The sequence below is a fragment of the Salvelinus namaycush genome, chromosome 4 (assembly GCF_016432855.1).
Source record: "Salvelinus namaycush isolate Seneca chromosome 4, SaNama_1.0, whole genome shotgun sequence".
Lineage (NCBI taxonomy): Eukaryota > Metazoa > Chordata > Actinopteri > Salmoniformes > Salmonidae > Salvelinus > Salvelinus namaycush.
Genome location: NC_052310.1, coordinates 75,838,856 through 75,861,658, shown reverse-complemented (window position 1 = coordinate 75,861,658; position 22,803 = coordinate 75,838,856). Strand labels below are relative to the sequence as shown.

At 42.8% G+C, this 22,803-nt stretch overlaps 1 protein-coding gene across 2 annotated transcripts in view; it reads right to left on the bottom strand.

The window, feature by feature from the left end:
• The window catches only part of LOC120046831 (polypeptide N-acetylgalactosaminyltransferase 2-like), a 124,162-nt gene that overhangs the window by 22,312 nt on the left and 79,047 nt on the right, over positions 1-22,803 (bottom strand). For both annotated transcript variants that reach the window (XM_038992376.1, XM_038992375.1), the window contains exons 3-5: positions 22,593-22,746; positions 240-338; positions 33-100 (exon numbers count right to left, since the gene is read on the bottom strand). In XM_038992376.1, the coding sequence (XP_038848304.1) occupies positions 33-100; positions 240-338; positions 22,593-22,746 (321 nt within the window). The remainder of the gene's footprint in view (positions 1-32; positions 101-239; positions 339-22,592; positions 22,747-22,803) is intronic.

Here is a 22,803-nt window from a genome sequence, read left to right as displayed (position 1 = left end):
AACAGAGAGTTAACACTCAAACAGCAACTCACGGTTGTCACTGTAATCATCAACCAGGATTATCTCCTTGACAAGGTGGGGGGGACTCTTCTTAAGAACACTGGACAGGGAGGGAGGGCAGAGGAGAGGGTTAGACATGGGTTAGCATCTCCAGGCCTAGCCTGTCAGAGAGAGAGAGAGGGTGTGTGTGTGTGTGTGTGTGTGTGTGTGTGTGTGTGTGTGTGTGTGTGTGTGTTCACCTGACCACGGTGCGGAGCAGAGCTGAGCGGGCCTCATTGTGGAAAGTGATGATAACACTAGAAGCAGGCAGCTCTGTCTTCCACTGTTTATGCCGGCAGCTGAGGGAGAAAGGGGACACACAAATTCATTAGGACACTGAAAACAATCAATGGCCAAAAAGGACCAATTATCTGCCTTTAAAAGAGAGAAACAAGGGTTAGCTGGTGTTGTGTGTTCCAATACGCTGGTTGAATAACTTTAGCTATCATGTTGAAATCTCCGGGCCCCCCCAAAAATTGGTTACAGATAAAAAATTTAAAAAAGGTTACACACTCTTGTGACGGTTTGGTGAAGCTGTAATGGAAGGCAAGTCTTGCTTGCGTAAACGATGGCGCCTCAGATCAGCCCTTTGAGATATCAATATGACAGATGGGCTAATCCACTAGAGCCCAATCACCAGCAGCTACGGGTATGGGTGAGAGAGCGAAGTGACTCCCCGCGTCAACGCCATTGACACGGAGTGCCCACGATGAGCCTCCATGGAGCGAGAGAGAGAGCGAGCGACAACACTAGAGTAAGATTGTGACATCAATCAATGCTTCCTACAGGAGTTACAAGACAAGACATGACTCTACCTTTTTTTAGGAGAACTAAAGGCATAAAATAGCTGGCCATAGTTCCCAGAGTAGAGGTAAACTATGATACCATCTGGGCCTAGAGAGGACCTCCTAAAGCTGCTGGATCGATGGATGCCTGATCTACTTTACAGACAGTACCTGAAACACACACGACTTCAGTAGTGGACTATTTAGTGCCCCAGCTGAACACCAGCAGGTCTCCCATTAGACCATTATCTACTGCCTGGTGTCTCCTACAGTAATCAAGTTATGGCTGTTAGGGGAACTACATTGACACAGACTGAGCAATTATTTTTTTAACCTTCCTTGGAGATGGTGTTTTCTACTCAGTCTCTCATAAAGAGGTAAACCGTCTATAACATGTTTGAGATGACACGTAGCGGGTATAACATGAAACGAAATATGGGTGATTAGCAATGTACTGGCAAGGCTCCGGCATTTTAATATATGCATTTCACTATGTTTCCATACGCGTACAGTGTAAATTCCAGATCCTGCTCCAGATACCTGTCAGTGGATATGTCTAGGCACCAGATATGGGTTCAAATATTTGTAATTTAAATAATACAATGTATTATTTCAATTACTTTCACATACATTTCAAAGTAAGTATTTAGAATTTTTTTTTTTGAAAATACAAATATTTGAATATTGGAATGTATTTGGAAATAGATTTATATTTTATACTTTCCAAATGTATTTTCAAATACAAATATTAAAATAGCCAATGTATTTGAACCCAGGTCTGGTTAGTCTTAGGGGTATATACTGTAATTTCACATACCCTAGTATTTCTAGGAAATTATCAAAAAATAAAAATAAATACACACCAGAGAAGTATTTAAAATAAAAAATCATTAAAAACGCATGTATTTGAGTCCAGATCTGGTTGGCACTATAACACGATTTCACTGAAGAAGAGGCCATTTCCTTTGATCTACAGGCAAACGTGTACAGTCTGTGCCTGACTGGAACATAGCACATGTACACCCTCCACAGGATGATTCCTAAACTACATTACTGTTAGGACTGCATTCACATTAAAGTCCATGCTTCTTCGAATGGATGTAAAGTAGTCAAGTAAACCAACCCTGGCTTACCCAAGCCCTTGACACTGGATGTGTACCAAACAAACAAACTGCGGCACGCCCTTCTCTTTGCACAGACAACATCATACTTCATGTAATATAGCTCCCTCTGAGCTGCGTAATAGAAACGAGGTGTCAGTAAGAAGACACTGTAGGGAGGGGATATGAAAGACTAGACATAGTTTGAAGAAAAAACAAGCACGGCTGATGAGTTGTTTTGTATAGCCTACTGCATGGTCCTTTGGTGGCCTCTTCACGTGCACGCCATGCAGCGCTTCACAATGTGACCCGCTCACATTTCTCATAAAATATTCATCCAGCAGTGTACACCGAGAACACTTAATTAGAATCAGAGAGTGGCTAAAATGCCAGACAACGGTTACAGAGTCCCTGCTGGGTCGACAGACGATACATAAAACATTCTCATTAAGACCCGTAGCCTCCAGCAGGCCTCCTGCCATCCTAGGTAACGCTCTGTCTGAAGAGTAAACAAGAAGCCAAGCAATTTAGGCTTGTCTATAAAAAGGACATTGAAAGTAAGCGCCTCCATTTTGATTGGCTTTAAACAGACACAAGGCTCTGTTGTGACGAGAATCAGAGGAGTAATCTCCCACCTAAGTGTTTGATGGTGCCTGGCAGACAGAGCAGAGATGGGGAAGAGAGGAAGCTGAGCTGAATTTAGAAAACCGACAGAGCTCTCGCGCACATCAAACACTGATAGGAAACTGATAGAGTTGTACAGAAAACGTCACTGATGTGACCATATGTTTAGCACCTTACATACAGTACAGTAGGGATAGTGGTACTTAGGCAGGGAGTAATCTCAGAAACTCAGAACTAAAATTGTGCATATTGCGTCGAATGCTCGACTAAGTTCTGGGGGGGAGATGTGTTAGAATAAAGCGGAGCGGAAAGCAGGACAGTAGCTCCACACCCCATTCTTTGCAAGTTTCAAGGTCAAGTCTATGGGCCAAATGTCCCCTCGCCTTTCGTTATTCGAAAGATGCCAACATCCAGCTGCTCGTGGCAAGGTCATATCATGAAGACTCAGTTTAGTTAAGTGTTCATTCATGTATTTAAATAAGATTTTTACAATGTACACAAATGTAAGAGGCAACTGTCCCTTTCTGCTTCGGTACTGACCATTCTAACCCGACATACTGGCGGGTCCATTCTAACCCGACGTACTGGCGGGTCCATTCTAACCCGACGTACTGGCGGGTCCATTCTAACCCGACGTACTGGCGGGTCCATTCTAACCCGACGTACTGGCGGGTCCATTCTTCTGATGTAAAGTGATTTTATGTTCAGTTTTCTTTTCAATTTCTGAAGAGGACTTCTAGTTCTATTCATATGATTTCATATGAACATCTAAGTGTTGTATATAAACCTTGAGCATTTGGGCCTTTCCTCAGTTAGAATTCTGGTTGAAAACAAATGTGACAATTTGAGACAGAATGTTGGAAAAATTGTGGGGGAATTCTTCTAGTGGAAATACTGTACTTAGAGCCATGGCTCAGGAGGTGTATTAACAAAAAAAAAATAGGTGACATATCTTCCACTGGTGCCAAGAGTCCAGGACAAGAAAAAACAACAGTTGAGTTGAAATAAATCCTAAACCAATTTGTACTAGTGGTTGTACTGTAGTAGACATGGTTCAAACACTCGGGGTAACCTCCCTGTGGCTCTGTAGACACAGCTCACATTTACGTGGGAATAGAGGAGCTTCAAATGTATTGAAATATATGCATGTAATGCATGTAGATGTTGGGCACCTTTCACTTGTCTGCTAACCGTGTCAGCCAGAGAGAGCTCAAACCCTCAGTGAAGACAACACTTTCAAAGACACTGGCCTAATCATGAAGGGTGTCATGGAAACCAATATATACAGTCAATATGTTTTTCCCCTAATCATACCAAATTAGAAATGTATCTTATGTCAACTATAGAGGAAACGTATCCTTGATTCAAATACACTGACTAGCACTATGGCCATATATGGTGAACCAGCATTAATTTAATCCCCAGATACTTCAACCCACACACACACACAGAGGAGCCAAGCTGGTGAGGCAAACAAATCAATGTGCCACCGCCTGGCATTGATATCAATCCACTATGAATACAGAGACCTCTGCATGAAATAATTTTTCACCAGAGCACATACTGTGATCCTGGAACATTGACAACTGAGAGATACAGTTCAATCCCCTCCTAGAAGTTACCACTCTCTACAGACACAAACAAGGGAAATTAAACAAGGGAAATTAAATCAGCATGCAGTACCTCTGGAATAAACAAATCAATCACTGTGAATTCTACCCCATTTCCATGTTGAAACTAACAGGACAGAGTGAAAGCTGAAAGAGTGCATATGATATGGAACAAAGTAAAGATTAGTGTAGTTGTAGCATTCATCACAATACTCCTCTTCACGGCAACGACAGAGGAGAGAAAATGCTGAAATATCCATGTTCACATTCAGCCTGGCTGCTTCACGTCAGCCTGCTTCCTGGTGACTGCTTTACGCCCAGCCTGGTGACTGCTTTACGCCCAGCCTGGTGACTGCTTTACGCCCAGCCTGGTGACTGCTTTACGCCCAGCCTGGTGACTGCTTTACGCCCAGCCTGGTGACTGCTTTACGCCCAGCCTGGTTCCTGGTGACTGCTTTACGCCCAGCCTGGTTCCTGGTGACTGCTTTACGCCCAGCCTGGTTCCTGGTGACTGCTTTACGCCCAGCCTGGTTCCTGGTGACTGCTTTACGTCAGCCTGGTTCCTTGTGACTGCTTTATTGGTGTATAAGTGACCCTGCATTCCCTTGAGAACTTTCCTGCAGGCGCACTGACCACAGGCAGAAGAAACCGTCGGTTACCGAACTGCAACTCCTGACAAAGTATGGGCCGACTTGTCAAAAGGATCGTTAGGAAGCCTGTGCTCATCCACTCGAGGGACAGTGGAAATGACGGGCTTGAAAGAAGCTGAGCAGCAGGAGGATGAAGAGCGCTGCTAGCCAAGACTAAACAGCAGCAAGTTGAAGAGACGTAATTGATTCACCATGTGCCATTATAGTTGGCAGAGCAATCCCAAACAAGACATGTCTGTAGCAATATCTAACTTTAATTACTCAGACACAATACACAGTCCCACAATGAGAATGCTGTCAATTAGCATTTCCAGTTACGCAGGATGATTGAAATTCTTTGACATCTATGACCAACATACAGTTAACTGCCAAAATAAAGGAAACACTTGAGAAAAAGCAGGATACAAAGTACACTATATATACACAAAAGTATGTGGACACCCCTTCAAATTAGTGAATTTTCTTATTTCAGCCACACAGGTGTATAAAATCGAGCACACAGCCATGCAATCTCCATAGACAAACATTGGCAGTAGAATGGCCTTACTGAAGAGCTCAGTGACTTTCAACGTGGCATCGTCATCGGATGCCACCTTTCCAACAAGTCAGTTTTCTGCCCTGCTAAAAGCTGCCCCGGGGCAACTGTTAGTGCTGTTATTGTGAAGTGGAAACGTCTAGGAGCAACAATGGCTCAGCCACGAAGTTGTAGGCCAGAAAGCTCACAGAACGGGACCGCCGAGTGCTGAAACGTGTAGCGCGTAAAAAAACATCTGTCCTCGGGTGCAACACTCACTACTGAGTTCCAAATTGCTTCTGGAAGCAACGCCAGCACAATAACTGTTCGTTGGGCGCTTATAGAATGGTTTCCTTGGCCGAGCAGCTGCACACAAGCCTAAGATCACCATGCACAATACCAAGCATTGGCTGGAGTGTTGGAAAGCTTGCCACCATTGGACTCTGGAGCAGCGTTATCTGGACTGATGAATCATGCTTCACCATCTGGCAGTCCGACGGACAAATCTGGGTTTGGCGGATGCCAGGAGAAATATTATCTGCCCCAATGCACAGTGCCAACTGTAAAGTTTGGTGAAGGAGGAATAATGGTCTGGGGCTGTTTTTCATGGTTCGGGTTAGGCTCCTTAGTTCCAGTAAATGGAAATCTTAATGCTACAGCATACAATTACATTCTAGACGATTCTGTACTTCCAACTTTCCTGTTTCAGCATGACAATGGCCTTGTGTACAAAGCGAGGTCCGTATAGAAATGGTTTGTCGAGATCGGTGTGGAAGATCTTGACTGGTCTGAAAACAGACAGGGGGTGGTGTGGGGTTGGGGGGCACAGACCTTCCTGACCAAACATTCTGCATACCCACCAGTCATAAACCACAGGCGCTCATGGGAAACCAATAGTGGTGTGGCTAAATGCTTAGTGTATGACACATGAATGAGATAGTCAAGTCACATGCTACAACTCAGAGTATATTTTAGGTACTTTAAAGAGCCACTGAACATACCGATTGGTACGTGTTTTTCTGTTGCTCATTAGAAAAATTTGATTTCAGTCTTGGAGGTGTGTTTCCTGACCGATTCCGCCTTTGTTTAAGGATGTTTGTCCGGCATGAGACATTGTAGATACGGAAGCCTATTCCCCTTCTTCAAAATCCCCAGAATGAATCTAAGATAACATTATTACAGATTTCTTGAGTTGACGTTTTAGTTTGACATCTAACTAAGGTGTCTGGTGCAGTATTTCTCAAGTTGAAAATTGTGTGACGTGTTGTCTTACGTAAACAAAGTCAGAGCTGCTGGGCGGGTCTGTCTCACTATCTATGCTATTGGATAGAGAGCAATCACCGCAGCTGTTCACCCCATGTCAGTGGGCAAATGGACATCGTCAAATCAAAACCTTAATTTACCCGTTGTGACGCATAGATGTTCCAAACCCCATTTACACTTTGTAGTCAACTTTGACACTAGAATAACTGTTTCTGACTCATATCAATGCCACATAGGCGGTTTTCAAAAGGGATTTGTTGCTTTTTAAAAGAGGTCGCTCTTTAAGGGGTCATTAATGTCTTTGCGGAGACGGAGTTGAGTAATGTCAAACTCCAGGCACAGACGATCATGAGAGATGGGGAACTCTGTGTTAGCTAAGACCACCACAGGCCTTCCCAAACCATAACTCACTGGTGAAATAAGTCACACTAAAGCCCTCTCTGCTCTCCCGAATATAACCCCCATCATGGGAATTTATCTTCAGACCATGCTTCTCTCAATTACGAGAGGGCTAAGGTTAGTGATTCCAAAAGTACCTTCAGTTGGATATGTCAAGTTAATTCTGGGAACAACTACTAACGTAATGCCATGACGTTTCCCTCTTTGGGTACAGCGAGCACCATCCCCCTCTCTCTCTCTCTCTCTCCTACACTCAGGCTGCTGTTAGGTAGGTCATAAATTCCTGGAGGAGATTCTTCCTCATGGCCAGACAGTATAGAGAGAGAGTGAGTTTTCATTGAGAGAACAAGGGAACTTCTCCCACCTCACAGACCTTGAGAACTGAACAATATTCATGTTCTGAAGAATGCATAAAAAGGTCGGTGAAGTAGCCAGCTACGAACTGGTCCGTTTGGTACAATTTTGTGAAACTCATGAGAGACAATACAGCCACATTACCATAACCCTGTTTATACAAGAGTCTCAGTTGTGGGCTTGCATCTAATTGTTGTATGGGATGAATGAGTAAAGATGAAACTATTTCTGAAATTATGTAATGTGATTGTAGACTGTTTAATGAAGGAAACTCCAATTCCCTTTGGAGTTTAACTAAATCAGAGGCCCGCCCCATGAGGACAGACATTGATCTGGCGTCGTGGGACAGCCCCTTTCTGCTCTCCCGAATATAACCCCCATCATGGGAATTTATCTTCAGACCATGCTTCTCTCAATTACGAGAGGGCTAAGGTTTGAGTAGAGACCAAGCTTACCTTAATTATGAGAGGGCTAAGGTTTGAGCCCATTGCTGAATTCTTAACCATACCACGTGGTTAACTCAGACAATCGAACCAACAGAATAAGAACAAATCTTTGATACTAATTACTAGTCTGCAGCTAGGAATTCGGTATCATTGAATGCGAAGACCGACAACCGCCGAAACATCTATTCTATAACGACATTGCTGAATGTTACTCTGAACTACCCATTCTAACCACGACAGGGAGAGAGGGCGAACAAACTCTCCAACAGAAACAAACTTTCCAACAAAGAACAGGACGACACACTGAGCGTAAATATATATATTGATTGCAATTATTCCCGAATGAGTGAGCGTTCATGTACAAAGGATTAGCATTTCAATTGTTGTAATTATCAACTTTGTAGTGTCTTTTATCTCAAATCGACCCCCACTTCCCTTTTGTCCACCAAGCCGCGATGCCGGTTTAGCCCACTAGGGCACATCCGCTATCATTTCCTTGTAACTATATCTACTGTTTGTTTGTGCATTTCTGTGATTATTTAGTTAGTAAATAAATGATTTAAGACAATTGATGTATGGATGACTCACAGTGAAGACTGGGTTCGTGCAGATAACCAACAATTTACGACGTTTGGAATGAGACTAACGTGAGGTAAAGAATAATTAATGAGAAGATTAATTTATCAGATATTAAAATATCTGAAAGTTATATTAGGAAAATTCTAACTTTGTAATCTGAATATTTTCCTTGGTGCCCCGACTTCCTAGTTAATTACATCTACATGATTAGTTAATCACGTAATAATAATTAGAGAATCGATTTGATAAACTACAAATAAGTCTTCAGTTTAATGATGCCAAAGACACGACAGTAAGCAGCACCAATTACTTTTCTTTTTAGACTTCAATATATTTGTCCTGCAGCTCAAGGAACAACTGTAATCAAGCTACTAATTAATCTAGAACATGCTGAGCAGACAAGAATGTTTGTCAAAGACCAGCAAAAATGTAATGAGAGACGAACAGCAAAATGTAATGAGAGACGAACAGGAAAATGTAATGAGAGACGAACAGGAAAATGTAATGAGAGACGAACAGGAAAATGTAATGAGAGACGAACAGGAACATGTAATGAGAGACGAACAGGAACATGTAATGAGAGACGAACAGGAACATGTAATGAGAGACGAACAGGAACATGTAATGAGAGACGAACAGGAACATGTAATGAGAGACGAACAGGAACATGTAATGAGAGACGAACAGGAACATGTAATGAGAGACGAACAGGAACATGTAATGAGAGACGAACAGGAACATGTAATGAGAGACGAACAGGAACATGTAATGAGAGACGAACAGGAACATGTAATGAGAGACGAACAGGAACATGTAATGAGAGACGAACAGGAACATGTAATGAGAGACGAACAGGAACATGTAATGAGAGACGAACAGGAACATGTAATGAGAGACGAACAGGAACATGTAATGAGAGACGAACAGGAACATGTAATGAGAGACGAACAGGAACATGTAATGAGAGACGAACAGGAACATGTAATGAGAGACGAACAGGAACATGTAATGAGAGACGAACAGGAACATGTAATGAGAGACGAACAGGAACATGTAATGAGAGACGAACAGGAACATGTAATGAGAGACGAACAGGAACATGTAATGAGAGACGAACAGGAACATGTAATGAGAGACGAACAGGAACATGTAATGAGAGACGAACAGGAACATGTAATGAGAGACGAACAGGAACATGTAATGAGAGACGAACAGGAACATGTAATGAGAGACGAACAGGAACATGTAATGAGAGACGAACAGGAACATGTAATGAGAGACGAACAGGAACATGTAATGAGAGACGAACAGGAACATGTAATGAGAGACGAACAGGAACATGTAATGAGAGACGAACAGGAACATGTAATGAGAGACGAACAGGAACATGTAATGAGAGACGAACAGGAACATGTAATGAGAGACGAACAGGAACATGTAATGAGAGACGAACAGGAACATGTAATGAGAGACGAACAGGAACATGTAATGAGAGACGAACAGGAACATGTAATGAGAGACGAACAGGAACATGTAATGAGAGACGAACAGGAACATGTAATGAGAGACGAACAGGAACATGTAATGAGAGACGAACAGGAACATGTAATGAGAGACGAACAGGAACATGTAATGAGAGACGAACAGGAACATGTAATGAGAGACGAACAGGAACATGTAATGAGAGACGAACAGGAACATGTAATGAGAGACGAACAGGAACATGTAATGAGAGACGAACAGGAACATGTAATGAGAGACGAACAGGAACATGTAATGAGAGACGAACAGGAACATGTAATGAGAGACGAACAGAACATGTAATGAGAGACGAACAGGAACATGTAATGAGAGACGAACAGGAACATGTAATGAGAGACGAACAGGAACATGTAATGAGAGACGAACAGGAACATGTAATGAGAGACGAACAGAAACATGTAATGAGAGACGAACAGGAACATGTAATGAGAGACGAACAGGAACATGTAATGAGAGACGAACAGGAACATGTAATGAGAGACGAACAGGAACATGTAATGAGAGACGAACAGGAACATGTAATGAGAGACGAACAGAAACATGTAATGAGAGACGAACAGGAACATGTAATGAGAGACGAACAGGAACATGTAATGAGAGACGAACAGGAACATGTAATGAGAGACGAACAGGAACATGTAATGAGAGACGAACAGGAACATGTAATGAGAGACGAACAGGAACATGTAATGAGAGACGAACAGGAACATGTAATGAGAGACGAACAGGAACATGTAATGAGAGACGAACAGGAACATGTAATGAGAGACGAACAGGAACATGTAATGAGAGACGAACAGGAACATGTAATGAGAGACGAACAGGAACATGTAATGAGAGACGAACAGGAACATGTAATGAGAGACGAACAGGAACATGTAATGAGAGACGAACAGGAACATGTAATGAGAGACGAACAGGAACATGTAATGAGAGACGAACAGGAACATGTAATGAGAGACGAACAGGAACATGTAATGAGAGACGAACAGGAACATGTAATGAGAGACGAACAGAAACATGTAATGAGAGACGAACAGGAACATGTAATGAGAGACGAACAGGAACATGTAATGAGAGACGAACAGGAACATGTAATGAGAGACGAACAGGAACATGTAATGAGAGACGAACAGGAACATGTAATGAGAGACGAACAGGAACATGTAATGAGAGACGAACAGGAACATGTAATGAGAGACGAACAGGAACATGTAATGAGAGACGAACAGGAACATGTAATGAGAGACGAACAGGAACATGTAATGAGAGACGAACAGGAACATGTAATGAGAGACGAACAGGAACATGTAATGAGAGACGAACAGAAACATGTAATGAGAGACGAACAGAAACATGTAATGAGAGACGAACAGGAAAATTATGATTAACAAAAAAAGAAAAAACTTGGATGGTAAAAAAATTGCCATTTCATATTTGTTACTGTCAAATGAACGATTGCCAATTTCCATTTAGATATGCAGGTACAGCATGGGAAGTAGAGACAACAGCTGTGAGTGACACACACATATTTTACTCACACCATAATGATGCTTTTGAATAATCAGGCTTTAATTGCAGCCAGCAATGCCATACCTATGGATTGACTTCCAGGGATTTTTGTTTTGTTTACTACCCAGTGCCCACCCACCAATATATTTGCATCAGTCCGATGGGACAGCGGGAGAAAGTGTTTTCACAGAGTGGCAGAAATGCTTACCTCAATATATTCATTTGTGGCCACTGAAGAACACTGCTGTCAACATGACCCATGAAAATTAATGGTGGAGAATATTGATCAGATGTCATGTTATATTGTAGCTAAATCAAAATCTTGTACCTCAAATCAACATTGCTTCACTGCCTGCTACATCTGGCAAATGTCGTATTTGGTCCATGCTCAGAAGAATAGCACGAGGTGTAATCTCACGAGTCAACATGTACTGTACCAGCTATAGAGAAAACCATGTCTCCTGTGCCTACCAGATCAGTTCCCATTTAAAAGGAGTACTAAACTTACCTGGCATTTAAACCCACCGCTGAGGGCCAAAACAACAACTCATAGGCTTACTCAAACCATATGGATTTGGCCCTCCTGTCCCGATATCTCGGCAGGGATAGTGCCCAGGTCCCCGGGAGCACAGGAGGGCAGACCAGCCCGGAGGATAATCAATTGTACCTTTGAGCAGCGCTCCTCTGGCTGACATGAGGGAGCCAACGTGGCAGATAAAGCAGAGGAGCAGGGGCGACTCCTGGGCCCCCTGAAGACATTGATCAGAATGTCAGAGGGAAAGCTACTTTGTTACAACCACCGACCGCTCCCTCTCATTAGCATTCCAACACATTGGCCTCTGTGCTCCCCCTCTTCCACCCCCTGTCCCTCGTCAATTGTATCCACTTCCATGTATCATCTTGCCCCGCCCCCCTTCACTGTCTTCGATATTTTCTCTTGCAACACTCTCTGTGCCACAGGGCCAGAAGGCCTCAAACACAGAATGCACTAACTGTAAGTGGCCCTGGATAAGTGTGTCTGCTACATGACTAAAATGTAAATGTGGGATGAATGGGCATCAGAGATCAAAAGGGGCATTTCCAGTTCAATCTTATATGCACTATTGGGGAAGTCCCTGGGCACCTGCCTTAGTCACAGCCATTTCCCTCACAAAAGGACCCACTAGGCCATGTACACCCTCCCTAAGAGATAAAGAATCCATTATACACAGGGATAAATCTCATGCTTATTCGCTTTGCATTGTCCGATATTCAAACGTTCTGGATATCTGAGGGTATAAGAGCGAGGCCACAGGGGTTTCCACAGGCAAATAAAACAGCAGAGTGATTGTCTAACTGGATGATGAGTGACATGATTATGTGGTAATGGATGAAGATCTTCCAGAGTGGGCTTCCTGTTATCTGAAGGTTCTCCCTGGAGTATCTAATATCTATTGACCAGGGCCTGGTTTCCCGATAGCGATGGAAGTCAGACTTACGAGTGTTTTAATGATGCATCTTTCCTACAACCGCTGAAGACGTAACACATGTTTCCCAAAACGCCACACAGAGAGAACATTCAATAAATTAAATAGATTGAGCAAAAATGTGACTACAATTCGCAAAATAGAACTCAAATTGATTGAACATGAAATGTATTTAAATATGATTGAAATATATTTATATTTTAATGCATTTTTTTTTATAAAAAAAAAAAAAATGTACCCCCTTTTCTCCCCAATTTTCGTGGTATACAATCGCTAGTAATTACTATCTTGTCTCATCGCTACAACTCCCGTACGGGCTCGGGAGAGACGAAGGTCGAAAGCCATGCGTCCTCCGAAGCACAACCCAACCAAGCCGCACTGCTTCTTAACACAGCGCGCCTCCAACCCGGAAGCCAGCCGCACCAATGTGTCGGAGGAAACACAGTGCACCTGGCCCCCTCGCGCGCACTGCGCCCGGCCCGCCACAGGAGTTGCTGGAGCACGATGAGACAAGGATATCCCTACCGGCCAAACCCTCCCTAACCCGGACGACGCTAGGCCAATTGTGCGTCGCCCCACGGACCTCCCGGTCGCGGCCGGCTGCGACAGAGCCTGGGCGCGAACCCAGAGACTCTGGTGGCGCAGCTAGCGCTGCGATGTTATTTTAATGCATTTATCTTGTTTTCATTTGTATTTGTTATGGATCCCCATTAGTTCTTGCCTAGGCAGCAGCTACTATTCCTGGGGTCCAGCAAAATTAAGGTAGTTATACAATTTAAAAAAACATTACAATACATTCACAACACACTGCGTGCCCTCAGGCCCCCACTCCACAACTAACACATATCTACAGTACAAAATCCATGTGTGTGTGTGTATAGTGCGTATGTTATCGTGTGTGTGTATGCATGTGTCTGTGCCTATGTTTGTGTTGCTTCACAGTCCCCACTATTCCATAAGGTGTATTTTAATCTGTTTTTGAAATCTGATTCTACTGCTTGCATCAGTTACTTGATGTGGAATAGAGTTCCATGTAGTCATGGTTCTATGTAGTACTATGCACCTCCCATAGGTGGGGTCACTCCAAGCAGTTTAGTCATCTCAACTTGCTCAATTTCCACATTATTTATTACAAGATTTAGATTAGGTTTAGGGTTTATTGAATGATTTGTCATTCCTACATAAACTACTGGGGAACCCACGCCCACCTACTTTTTCTTTCACCCCAGTAGCCGGACGCCGCTCTGGTCTGGTGGAAGTTTCGCCACCGTGACGGCTCTCCACAGCTGACTGGCCGTTGCTAGGCAGGGTTCCATCCCCGAAGGGGATTCCCCTTCCCTGGAGAACGGAGCTGACCTCGACCCAACCAACCAGCCATGGCGGTACGTCACTCACCGTGGAAGTCAAAGAAGGCATCCTCTGGCAACGGGAGTCTCCATGGAGATGTTGAGCCCGGAACTGACAGACCAGAAACAGCTTTGCCGCCCTGGATCCAGAGGTTCCGGCGCCTTCATCCTTGGTGGCTTCCCAATCAAGATCAGATCCGGAGGTACCTGCGTCTTCGTCCTCGGCTTTGTCTCCCTCTCCGGTGCCTTCTACCTTGGGTTCAGATCCTCGGAGCTCCCAGCCACCGGCCCATTCAACTACACCAGCTGTCATCATAGGCGGGTCTATGGTGAGAAACATCTCGGTCCCCGAGGCAAAAACCCTGTGCTACCCAGGAGCACCAGTACAGGACATAAGGCTGCTTCCGACTGTTCTACCACAGATGCCGGGAGATGACACTATCGTAGTCCATGTGGGGTCAAACGACATCAGGAGGGTTAGCTCGGAACATTTGAAAATGGATTTTAAATGACTGATTTGAGCATTAAAAGACTCCAAAAAACAGCCAATAATGTCATGTCCAGTACCATCGTTGGCCCGCCGGTGTGAAAGATTAGGCAGCCAGATGTTTAATGCCAGCAGTCTAAAAGATTCATGTAGGTCTGCTGGAGTCACTTTTATTGATAACTTTGACATATTCTGGAAACAGAAGATACTCTACAGGAATGACTGAGTCCATCCAAATCCTCTTGGCTCCTGGACTCTGTCCACGCATTCCAAGGCTGCGTTGAAAACAATGACTGGTAAATGATCCAAGACCAGCTCAGTTAAACCCTACCATTGTGACAATGAGTCGTCATAATGCTGCATCAAATGTACATGATCTTAGGGGCATTGGCAAACACAATGTAAGTAATTTAATTTATGTACCCCTAATTGCACCGAATACATCTGTTTATCCTACAGCTATTGTAAGCAGTAATCATGAGCCTATAAACCAGAGTTACACTGTTAGCACTGAGGCGGTGTGCAATAGTAGGAAGACCACTTTATGCAGCTCACCCTGCACTATCAGTTCCAATGTAAATAACATGATTAAGTCTACCTCTGATATGCTTCCCAGTAAAGCATTAAAAGCAATCAAGCAACACAGAAAAGTGCAAAAAAATAGCCCATATTAACATATGTAGCCTAAGAAACAAGGTCCATGAAGTCAATAACTTGCTTGTAACAGATGACATTCATATTCTGACTATCTCTGAAACTCACTTCGATAATACCTTTGATGATACAGTGGTAGCAATTAAATCGGAATGGCCGATTAATTAGGGCCGATTTCAAGTTCTCATAACAATCGGAAATCGGTATTTTTGGACACCGATTTGGCCGATATATATAAATATTTTTTTTTTACACCTTTATTTAACTAAGCAAGTAATTTAAGAACATATTCTTATTTTCAATGACGGCCTAGGAACGGTGGGTTAACTGCCTTGTTCAGGGGCAGAACGACAGATTTTTACCTTGTCAGCTCGGGGATTCGTTTTTGCAATCTTCCAGTTACTAGTCCAACGCTCTAACCACCTGCCTTACATTGCACTCCATGAGGAGCCTGCATGGCAGGCTGACTACCTGGTATGCGAGGGCAGCAAGAAGCCAAGTTAAGATGCTAGCTAGCATTAAACTTAAAAAAACAATCAATCTTCACATAATCACTAGTTAACTACACATGGTTGATGATATTACTAGTTTATCTAGCGTGTCCTGCGTTGCATATAATCGATGCGGTGCCTGTTAATTTCTCATCGAATCACAGCCTACTTCGCCAAACGGGTGATGATTTAGCACTGTCGTTGCACCAAACCTACCCATAGATATCAATGTCTTTCTTTAAAATCAATACACAAGTACAATACACATGAATTTCTTATAACTAGGGAAATTGTGTCACTTCTCTTGCGTTCCGTGCAAGCAGTCAGGGTATATGCAGCAGTTTGGGCCGCCTGGCTCGTTGCGAACTGTGTGAAGTCCATTTATTCCTAACAAAGACCGTAATTCATTTGCCAGAATTGTACATAATTATGACATAACATTGAAGGTTGTACAATGTAACAGCAATATTTAGACTTAGGGATGCCCCCCGTGAGATAAAATACGGAACGGTTCCGTATGTCACTGAAAGAATAAACGTTTTGTTTTCGAAATGATAGTTTCCGGATTCGACCATATTAATGACCAAAGGCTCGTATTTCTGTGTGTTATTATGTTATAATTAAGTCTATGATTTGATATTTGATAGAGCAGTCTGAATGAGCGATGGTAGGCAGCAGCAGGCTCGTACGCATTCATTCAAACAGCACTTTCGTGTATTTTACCAGCAGCTCTTCGCAATGCTTCAAGCATTGAGCTGTTTATGACTTCAAGCCTGTCAACTCCCGAGATTAGGCTGATGTAACCGATGTGTAATGGCTAGCTACTTAGCGGGGTGCGCGCTAATAGCGTTTCAATCGGTGACGTCACTCGCTCTGAGACTTGGAGTAGTTGTTCCCCTTGCCGCGGCTTTTGTGGAGCGATGGGTGACGATGCTTCGAGGGTGGCTGTTGTCGATCTATTCCTGGTTCGAGCCCAGGTAGGGGCGAGGAGAGGGATGGAAGCTATACTGTTACACTGGCAATACTAAAGTGCCTATAAGAACATCCAATAGTCAAAGGTATATGAAATACAAATCGTATAGAGAGAAATAGTTCTATAATTCCTATAATAACTACAACCTAAAACTTCTTACCTGGGAATATTGAAGACTCATATTAAAAGGAACCACCAGCTTTCATATGTTCTCATGTTCTGAGCAAGGAACTTAAACGTTAGCTTTTTTACATGGCACATATTGCACTTTTACTTTCTTCTCCAACACTTTGTTTTTGCATTATTTAAACCAAATTTAACATGTTTCATTATTTATTTTAGGATAAATTGATTTTATTGATGTATTATATTAAGTTAAAATAAGTGTTCATTCAGTATTGTTGTAATTGTCATTATTACAAATAAATAAATAAAAATCGGCTGATTAATCGGTATCGGCTTTTTTTTGCCCTCCAATAATCGGTATCGGTATCGGCGTTGAAAAATCATAATCGGTCGACCTCTAGTAGCAATACATGGTTATAACATCTACCAAAAAGACAGAAATGCCAACTGAGGCGGTGTTGAGGTCTATATTCAGAACCACATTCCTGTAAATCTTAGAGACGATCTAATGTTAAATACTGTTGAAGTAATATGGCTACAGGTTCATCAGCCTAAAGTTGAAGATATCCCTCTAGTGGTGTGGGGGCTGTGCTTTGGCAAAGTGAGTGGGGTTATATCCTTTCTGTTTGGCCCTGTCTGGAGGTATCGTCGGATGGGGCCACAGTGTCTCCCGACCCCTCCTGTCTCAGCCTCCAGTATTTATGCTGCAGTAGTTTATGTGTCGGGGGGCTAGGGTCAGTCTGTAATATATGAAGTATTTCTCTTGTCTTATCCAGTGTCCTGTGTGAATTTAAGATTGATCTCTCGAATTCTCTTTCTCTCTCTCTCTCTCTCTCTCTCTCTCTCGGGGGACCTGAGCTCTAGGACCATGCCTCAGGACTACCTGGCCTGATGACTCCTTGCTGTCCCCAGTCCACCTGGCCGTGCTGCTGCTCCAGTTTCAACTGTTCTGCCTGTGGCTATGGAACCCTGACATGTTCACCGGACGTGGTAACTGTTCCAGACCTGTTGTTTTCAACTCTCTAGAGACAGCAGGAGCGGTAGAGATACTCTGAATGATCGGCTATGAAAAGCCAACTGACAAATTAATCCTGAGGTGCTGCACCCTCGACAACTACTGTGATTATTATTATTTGACCATGCTGGTCATTTATGAACATTTTAACATCTTGGCCATGTTCTGTTATAATCTCCACCCGGCACAGCCAGAAGAGGACTGGCCACCCCTCATAGCCTGGTTCCTCTCTAGGTTTCTTCCTAGGTTCTGGCCTTTCTAGGGAGTTTTTCCTAGCCACCGTGCTTCTACACCTGCATTGCTTGCTGTTTGGGGTTTTAGGCTGGGTTTCTGTACAGCACTTTGAGATATCAGCTGACGTAAGAAGGACTTTATAAATACATTTGATTTGATGATAGCCATATCTAGGAAAACCAAAGTTCCAAAGGCTGGGCGTAATTATAAAAGGTCATACAAAAAGTTTTGTAGTGATTCATATGTTGATGATGTGATGATGTAAAGAATATTTGCTGGTCTGTGGTGTGTAATGAGGAGCAACCAGACGCTGCACTTGACGCATTTATGAAACTACTTATTCCAGTTACTAATAAACACGCACCAATTAAGAAAATGATTATAAAAACTGTTAAATCCAATTGGATTGATGAGGAATTTAAAAATGGTATGGTTGAGAGGGATGAGGCAAAAGGTATGGCAATAAGGTCTGGCAGCCCAACTGATTGGAAAACGTACTGCAAATAAGAAAGAAATCATGTGACTAAACGAAATAAAAAAGAAACTACACTATGATACAAAGATAAATTATATAAAGAATGATAGTAAAAAGCTCTGGGGCACCTTAAATTACATTTTCAGGAAAAAAGCCAACTCGGCTCCTTCATTCATTGAATCAGATGGCTCATTCATCACAAACCCACTGATATTGCAAACTACTTTAACCTCTCTTGGGTAGGGGGCAGTATTTTGACGTCCAAATGAAAGGCGTGCCCAAAGTAAACTGCCTGTTACTCGGGCCCAGAAGCTAGGATATGCATACACTTGGTAGGTTTGGATGGAAAACACTCTAAAGTTTCTAAAACTGTTAAAATAATGTCTGTGAGTATAACAGAACTGATATGGCAGGCAAAAACCTGAGGACAAACCATCCCCAAAACAAACAAAAAAATTCAGCCTACCTCTATTTTCAATGGCTATCACTTTAATTATAAGGCCAAGTCCTCCCAGATTGCAGTTCATAGGGCTTCCACTAGATGTCAACAGTCTTTAGAAAGAGTTTCAGGCTGGTTTATGGAAAAATTTGCCAGAAATTTTTGTTTTTCTAGGTGGCTCCCATTTTGGCTGTATGGTTTCCAAGCGCGTGGAAGAGAGCGCGTTCTTTGGTATTTTTCTCCGGTAAAGACAATAACGATTCTCCGTCTTAAATTTGATCGTTTATTTACGTATTAGGGTACCTAAGGTTTGATTATAAACGTTGACTTGTTTGGAAAAGTTTATTAGTAACGTTTGTGATTAATTTTGTATGCATTTTGATGGAGGGAAACTGGGTGGATTATTGACTGAAGCGCGCCAGCTAAACTGAGTTTTTATGGATATAAAGAAGGACATTATCGAACAAAAGGACCATTTGTGATGTAACTGGGACCTTTTGGAGTGCCAACAGAAGAAGATCAAAGGTAAGGCATTTATTATATCGCTATTTCTGACTTTCGTGTCATATCTGCCTGGTTGAAATATGTTTTTTATGTGTTTGTATGTGGGGCGCTGTCCTCAGATAATCGCATGGTTTGCTTTCACCGTAAAGCCTTTTTGAAATCTGACACTGCGGCTGGATTAACAAGAAGATAAGCTTTATTTTGATGTATTACACTTGTGATTTTATGAAAGTTAAATATTTATAATACTGTAGTTTGAATTTCGCGCTCTGCAATTTCACCGGATATTGGCCAGATATTAATGACTTTCATTGGCAAGATAAGCAAACTTAGGGATGACAGGTCAGTGTGGAAGAAGTAAAAAATGATTGTCGTCTATCAACAATGACAAGCCACCGGGGGCTGACAATCCGGATGGCAAATTACTGAGGATAATAGCAGACGATATTGCCACATCTTCAATTTAAGCCGACTAGAGAGCGTGTGCCCTCAGGCCTGGATTGAAGCTAAAGTCATTCTGCTTCCCAAGAATAGTAAAGCCCCCTTTACTGGCTCAAATAGCCAACCAACCAGCCTGTTACCAACCCTTAGTAAACTTCTGGAAAAATTGTGTTTGACCAGATAAAATGCTATTTCACCGTAAACAGACAACAGAATTTCAGCATGCTTATAGGGAAGGACACTCAACAAGCACAGCACATACACAACTGACTGATGATTGGCTGAGATAAATTATCGATCATAGTCTGCTGCTGGAAAAACATATGTGTTATGGCTTTACACCCCCTGCTACAATGTGCATATAGAGTTACTTGTCTAATAGAACACAGAGGGTGTTCTTTAATGGACGCCTCTCAAATATAATTCAGTTAGAATCAGGAATTCCCCAGGGTAGCTGTTTAGGCCCCTTTTTTCAATTTTTACTAACGACATGCCACTGACTGAGTAAAGCCAGAGTGTCTATGTATGCGGATGACTCAACACTATACACGTTAGCTACTACAGCGACTGTAATGACTGCAACACTCAACAAAGAGCTGCAATTACTTTCAGAGTGGGTGGGAAGGAATAAGTTAGCCCTAAATATTTCTTAAACTAAAAGCATTGTATTTGTAACCAAACACTCACTAAACCTCAACTAAATCTCGTAATAATGTGGAAATTGAGCAAGTTGAGACAACTAAACTGCTTGGAGTAACCCTAGATTGTAAACTGTCATGGTCAAAACATATTGATGCAGTATTAGCTAGGATGGGGAGAAGTCTGTCTATAATAAAGCGATGCTCTGCCTTCTTAACAACACTTTCAACAAGGCAGGTCCTACAGGACCTAGTTTTGTCGCACCTTGACTACTGTTCAGTTGTGTGGTCAGGTGCCACAAAAAAAGGAAAATTGCAATTGGCTCAGAACAGGACGGCTGGCCCTTGGATGTACACAGAGAGCTAATATTAATAATATGCATGTCAATCTCTCCTGGCTGAAAGTGGAGGAGAGATTGACTTCATCACTACTTTAATTTATGAGATGTATTGACATGTTGAATGCATCGAGCTGTCTGTCTAAACTACTGGCACACAGCTCGGACACTCATGCATACCCCACAAGACATGCCACAAGAGGTCTCTTCACAGTCCCCAAGTCCAGAACAGACTATGGGAGGCACACAGTACTACATAGAACCATGACTACATGGAACTCTATTCCACATCAAGTAACTGACGCAAGCACTAAAATATGATTTCAAAAATGTATTAAAAAAATAAATACCTTATGGAAAAGCGGGGACTGTGAAGCAACAAACATTGGCACAGACATGCATACACACACGATAACATACGCACTATACATACATATGGATTTTGTACTGTAGATATGTGGTAGTGGTGGAGTAGGCCTGAGGTCACACAGTGTGTTGAGAAATCTGTGATATGTATTGTAATGTTTTTAAAATTGTATAAACTGCCTTAATTCTGCTGTACCCCAGGAAGAGTAGCTGCTGCTTTGGCAACAGCTAATGGGGCTCCATTATAAACACAAATACAAAATCGTAAGCGACAATGGTTTTGAGAAACAGCTCAGAGATTTACTGATGCTCCTACGAAGGTTCTAACGATGAACTTAGCCTTCAGATGCTTTTGGGAAGCTGAGCCCTGGCACTGGGAAACCGGGCCCTGGCCCATCCTGAGCAAACATCAAAAGCACAGGCATAAATAAAGTTGGACACTGTTGGACCTCAAAGAACTACAGGCACCAACTGCAGCATGAACTGCTAACAGACACCATGGATTCATCATCAACTGCTAACAGGCACCATGGATTCATCATCAACTGCTAACAGGCACCATGGATTCATCATCAACTGCTAACAGGCACCATGGATTCATCATCAACTGCTAACAGGCACCATGGATTCATCATCAACTGCTAACAGGCACCATGGATTCATCATCAACTGCTTCAACAACGAAGAAAATTGAAGGGTAATTCGCTATCAATCTACCATCATGACCCCCCACAATAAGCCATCTATTCGCCTGTATTTTTTCCAGAGGACCTGCATTTACTTTGATCTTTGGGCAGTGAGTCGGTGAGCCAATTGGTAGCTTCAGAGGATTGTGGCAAAGGTCTCTGCTAGACTGTCCAGTGTTATTGTGAGGCTTAGTTAGGTTATATTGAGGCGCCAGCAGAAGAAGAAACCCTGTCGTTAGGCTAAGGAGGAGGAAAAATAAAAATGTATACTTCTGTCTCTGATTAATGTTGCCCTCCTGATAATCAGATGACAGCATGAGGTCCCAGTTTTCCCTCATAAGACATTACTAATAGGTAAGTGCACTGATGTTCGGGGCCAATCACTCGACTACTCATTGCAGTAAAATCACCATGAATTGAGCTAAAGTTCTTTCATTCTGTACTCAGGTGTTCCCCACTCAATTCCACCCATGACTGAGGTGGAATGGAGACTTACTGGTCGTGTCTGGTGTCAGGGACTCCGCGGTCCATCCTCAGCTTGTCACTCTCCACCTGGTTGAACTTGTTGCGGGCGTAGGGATCCTGCCCTGGCCGCACCACCGTAGCACCGACATATAGGTCCTGGTCAAAGTCTTGCCATCTCACCTTGCCTGCAGACCAGAGCAGAGACACAGGAGAGGAAATGAAGACAGTACAATGGACTGCAG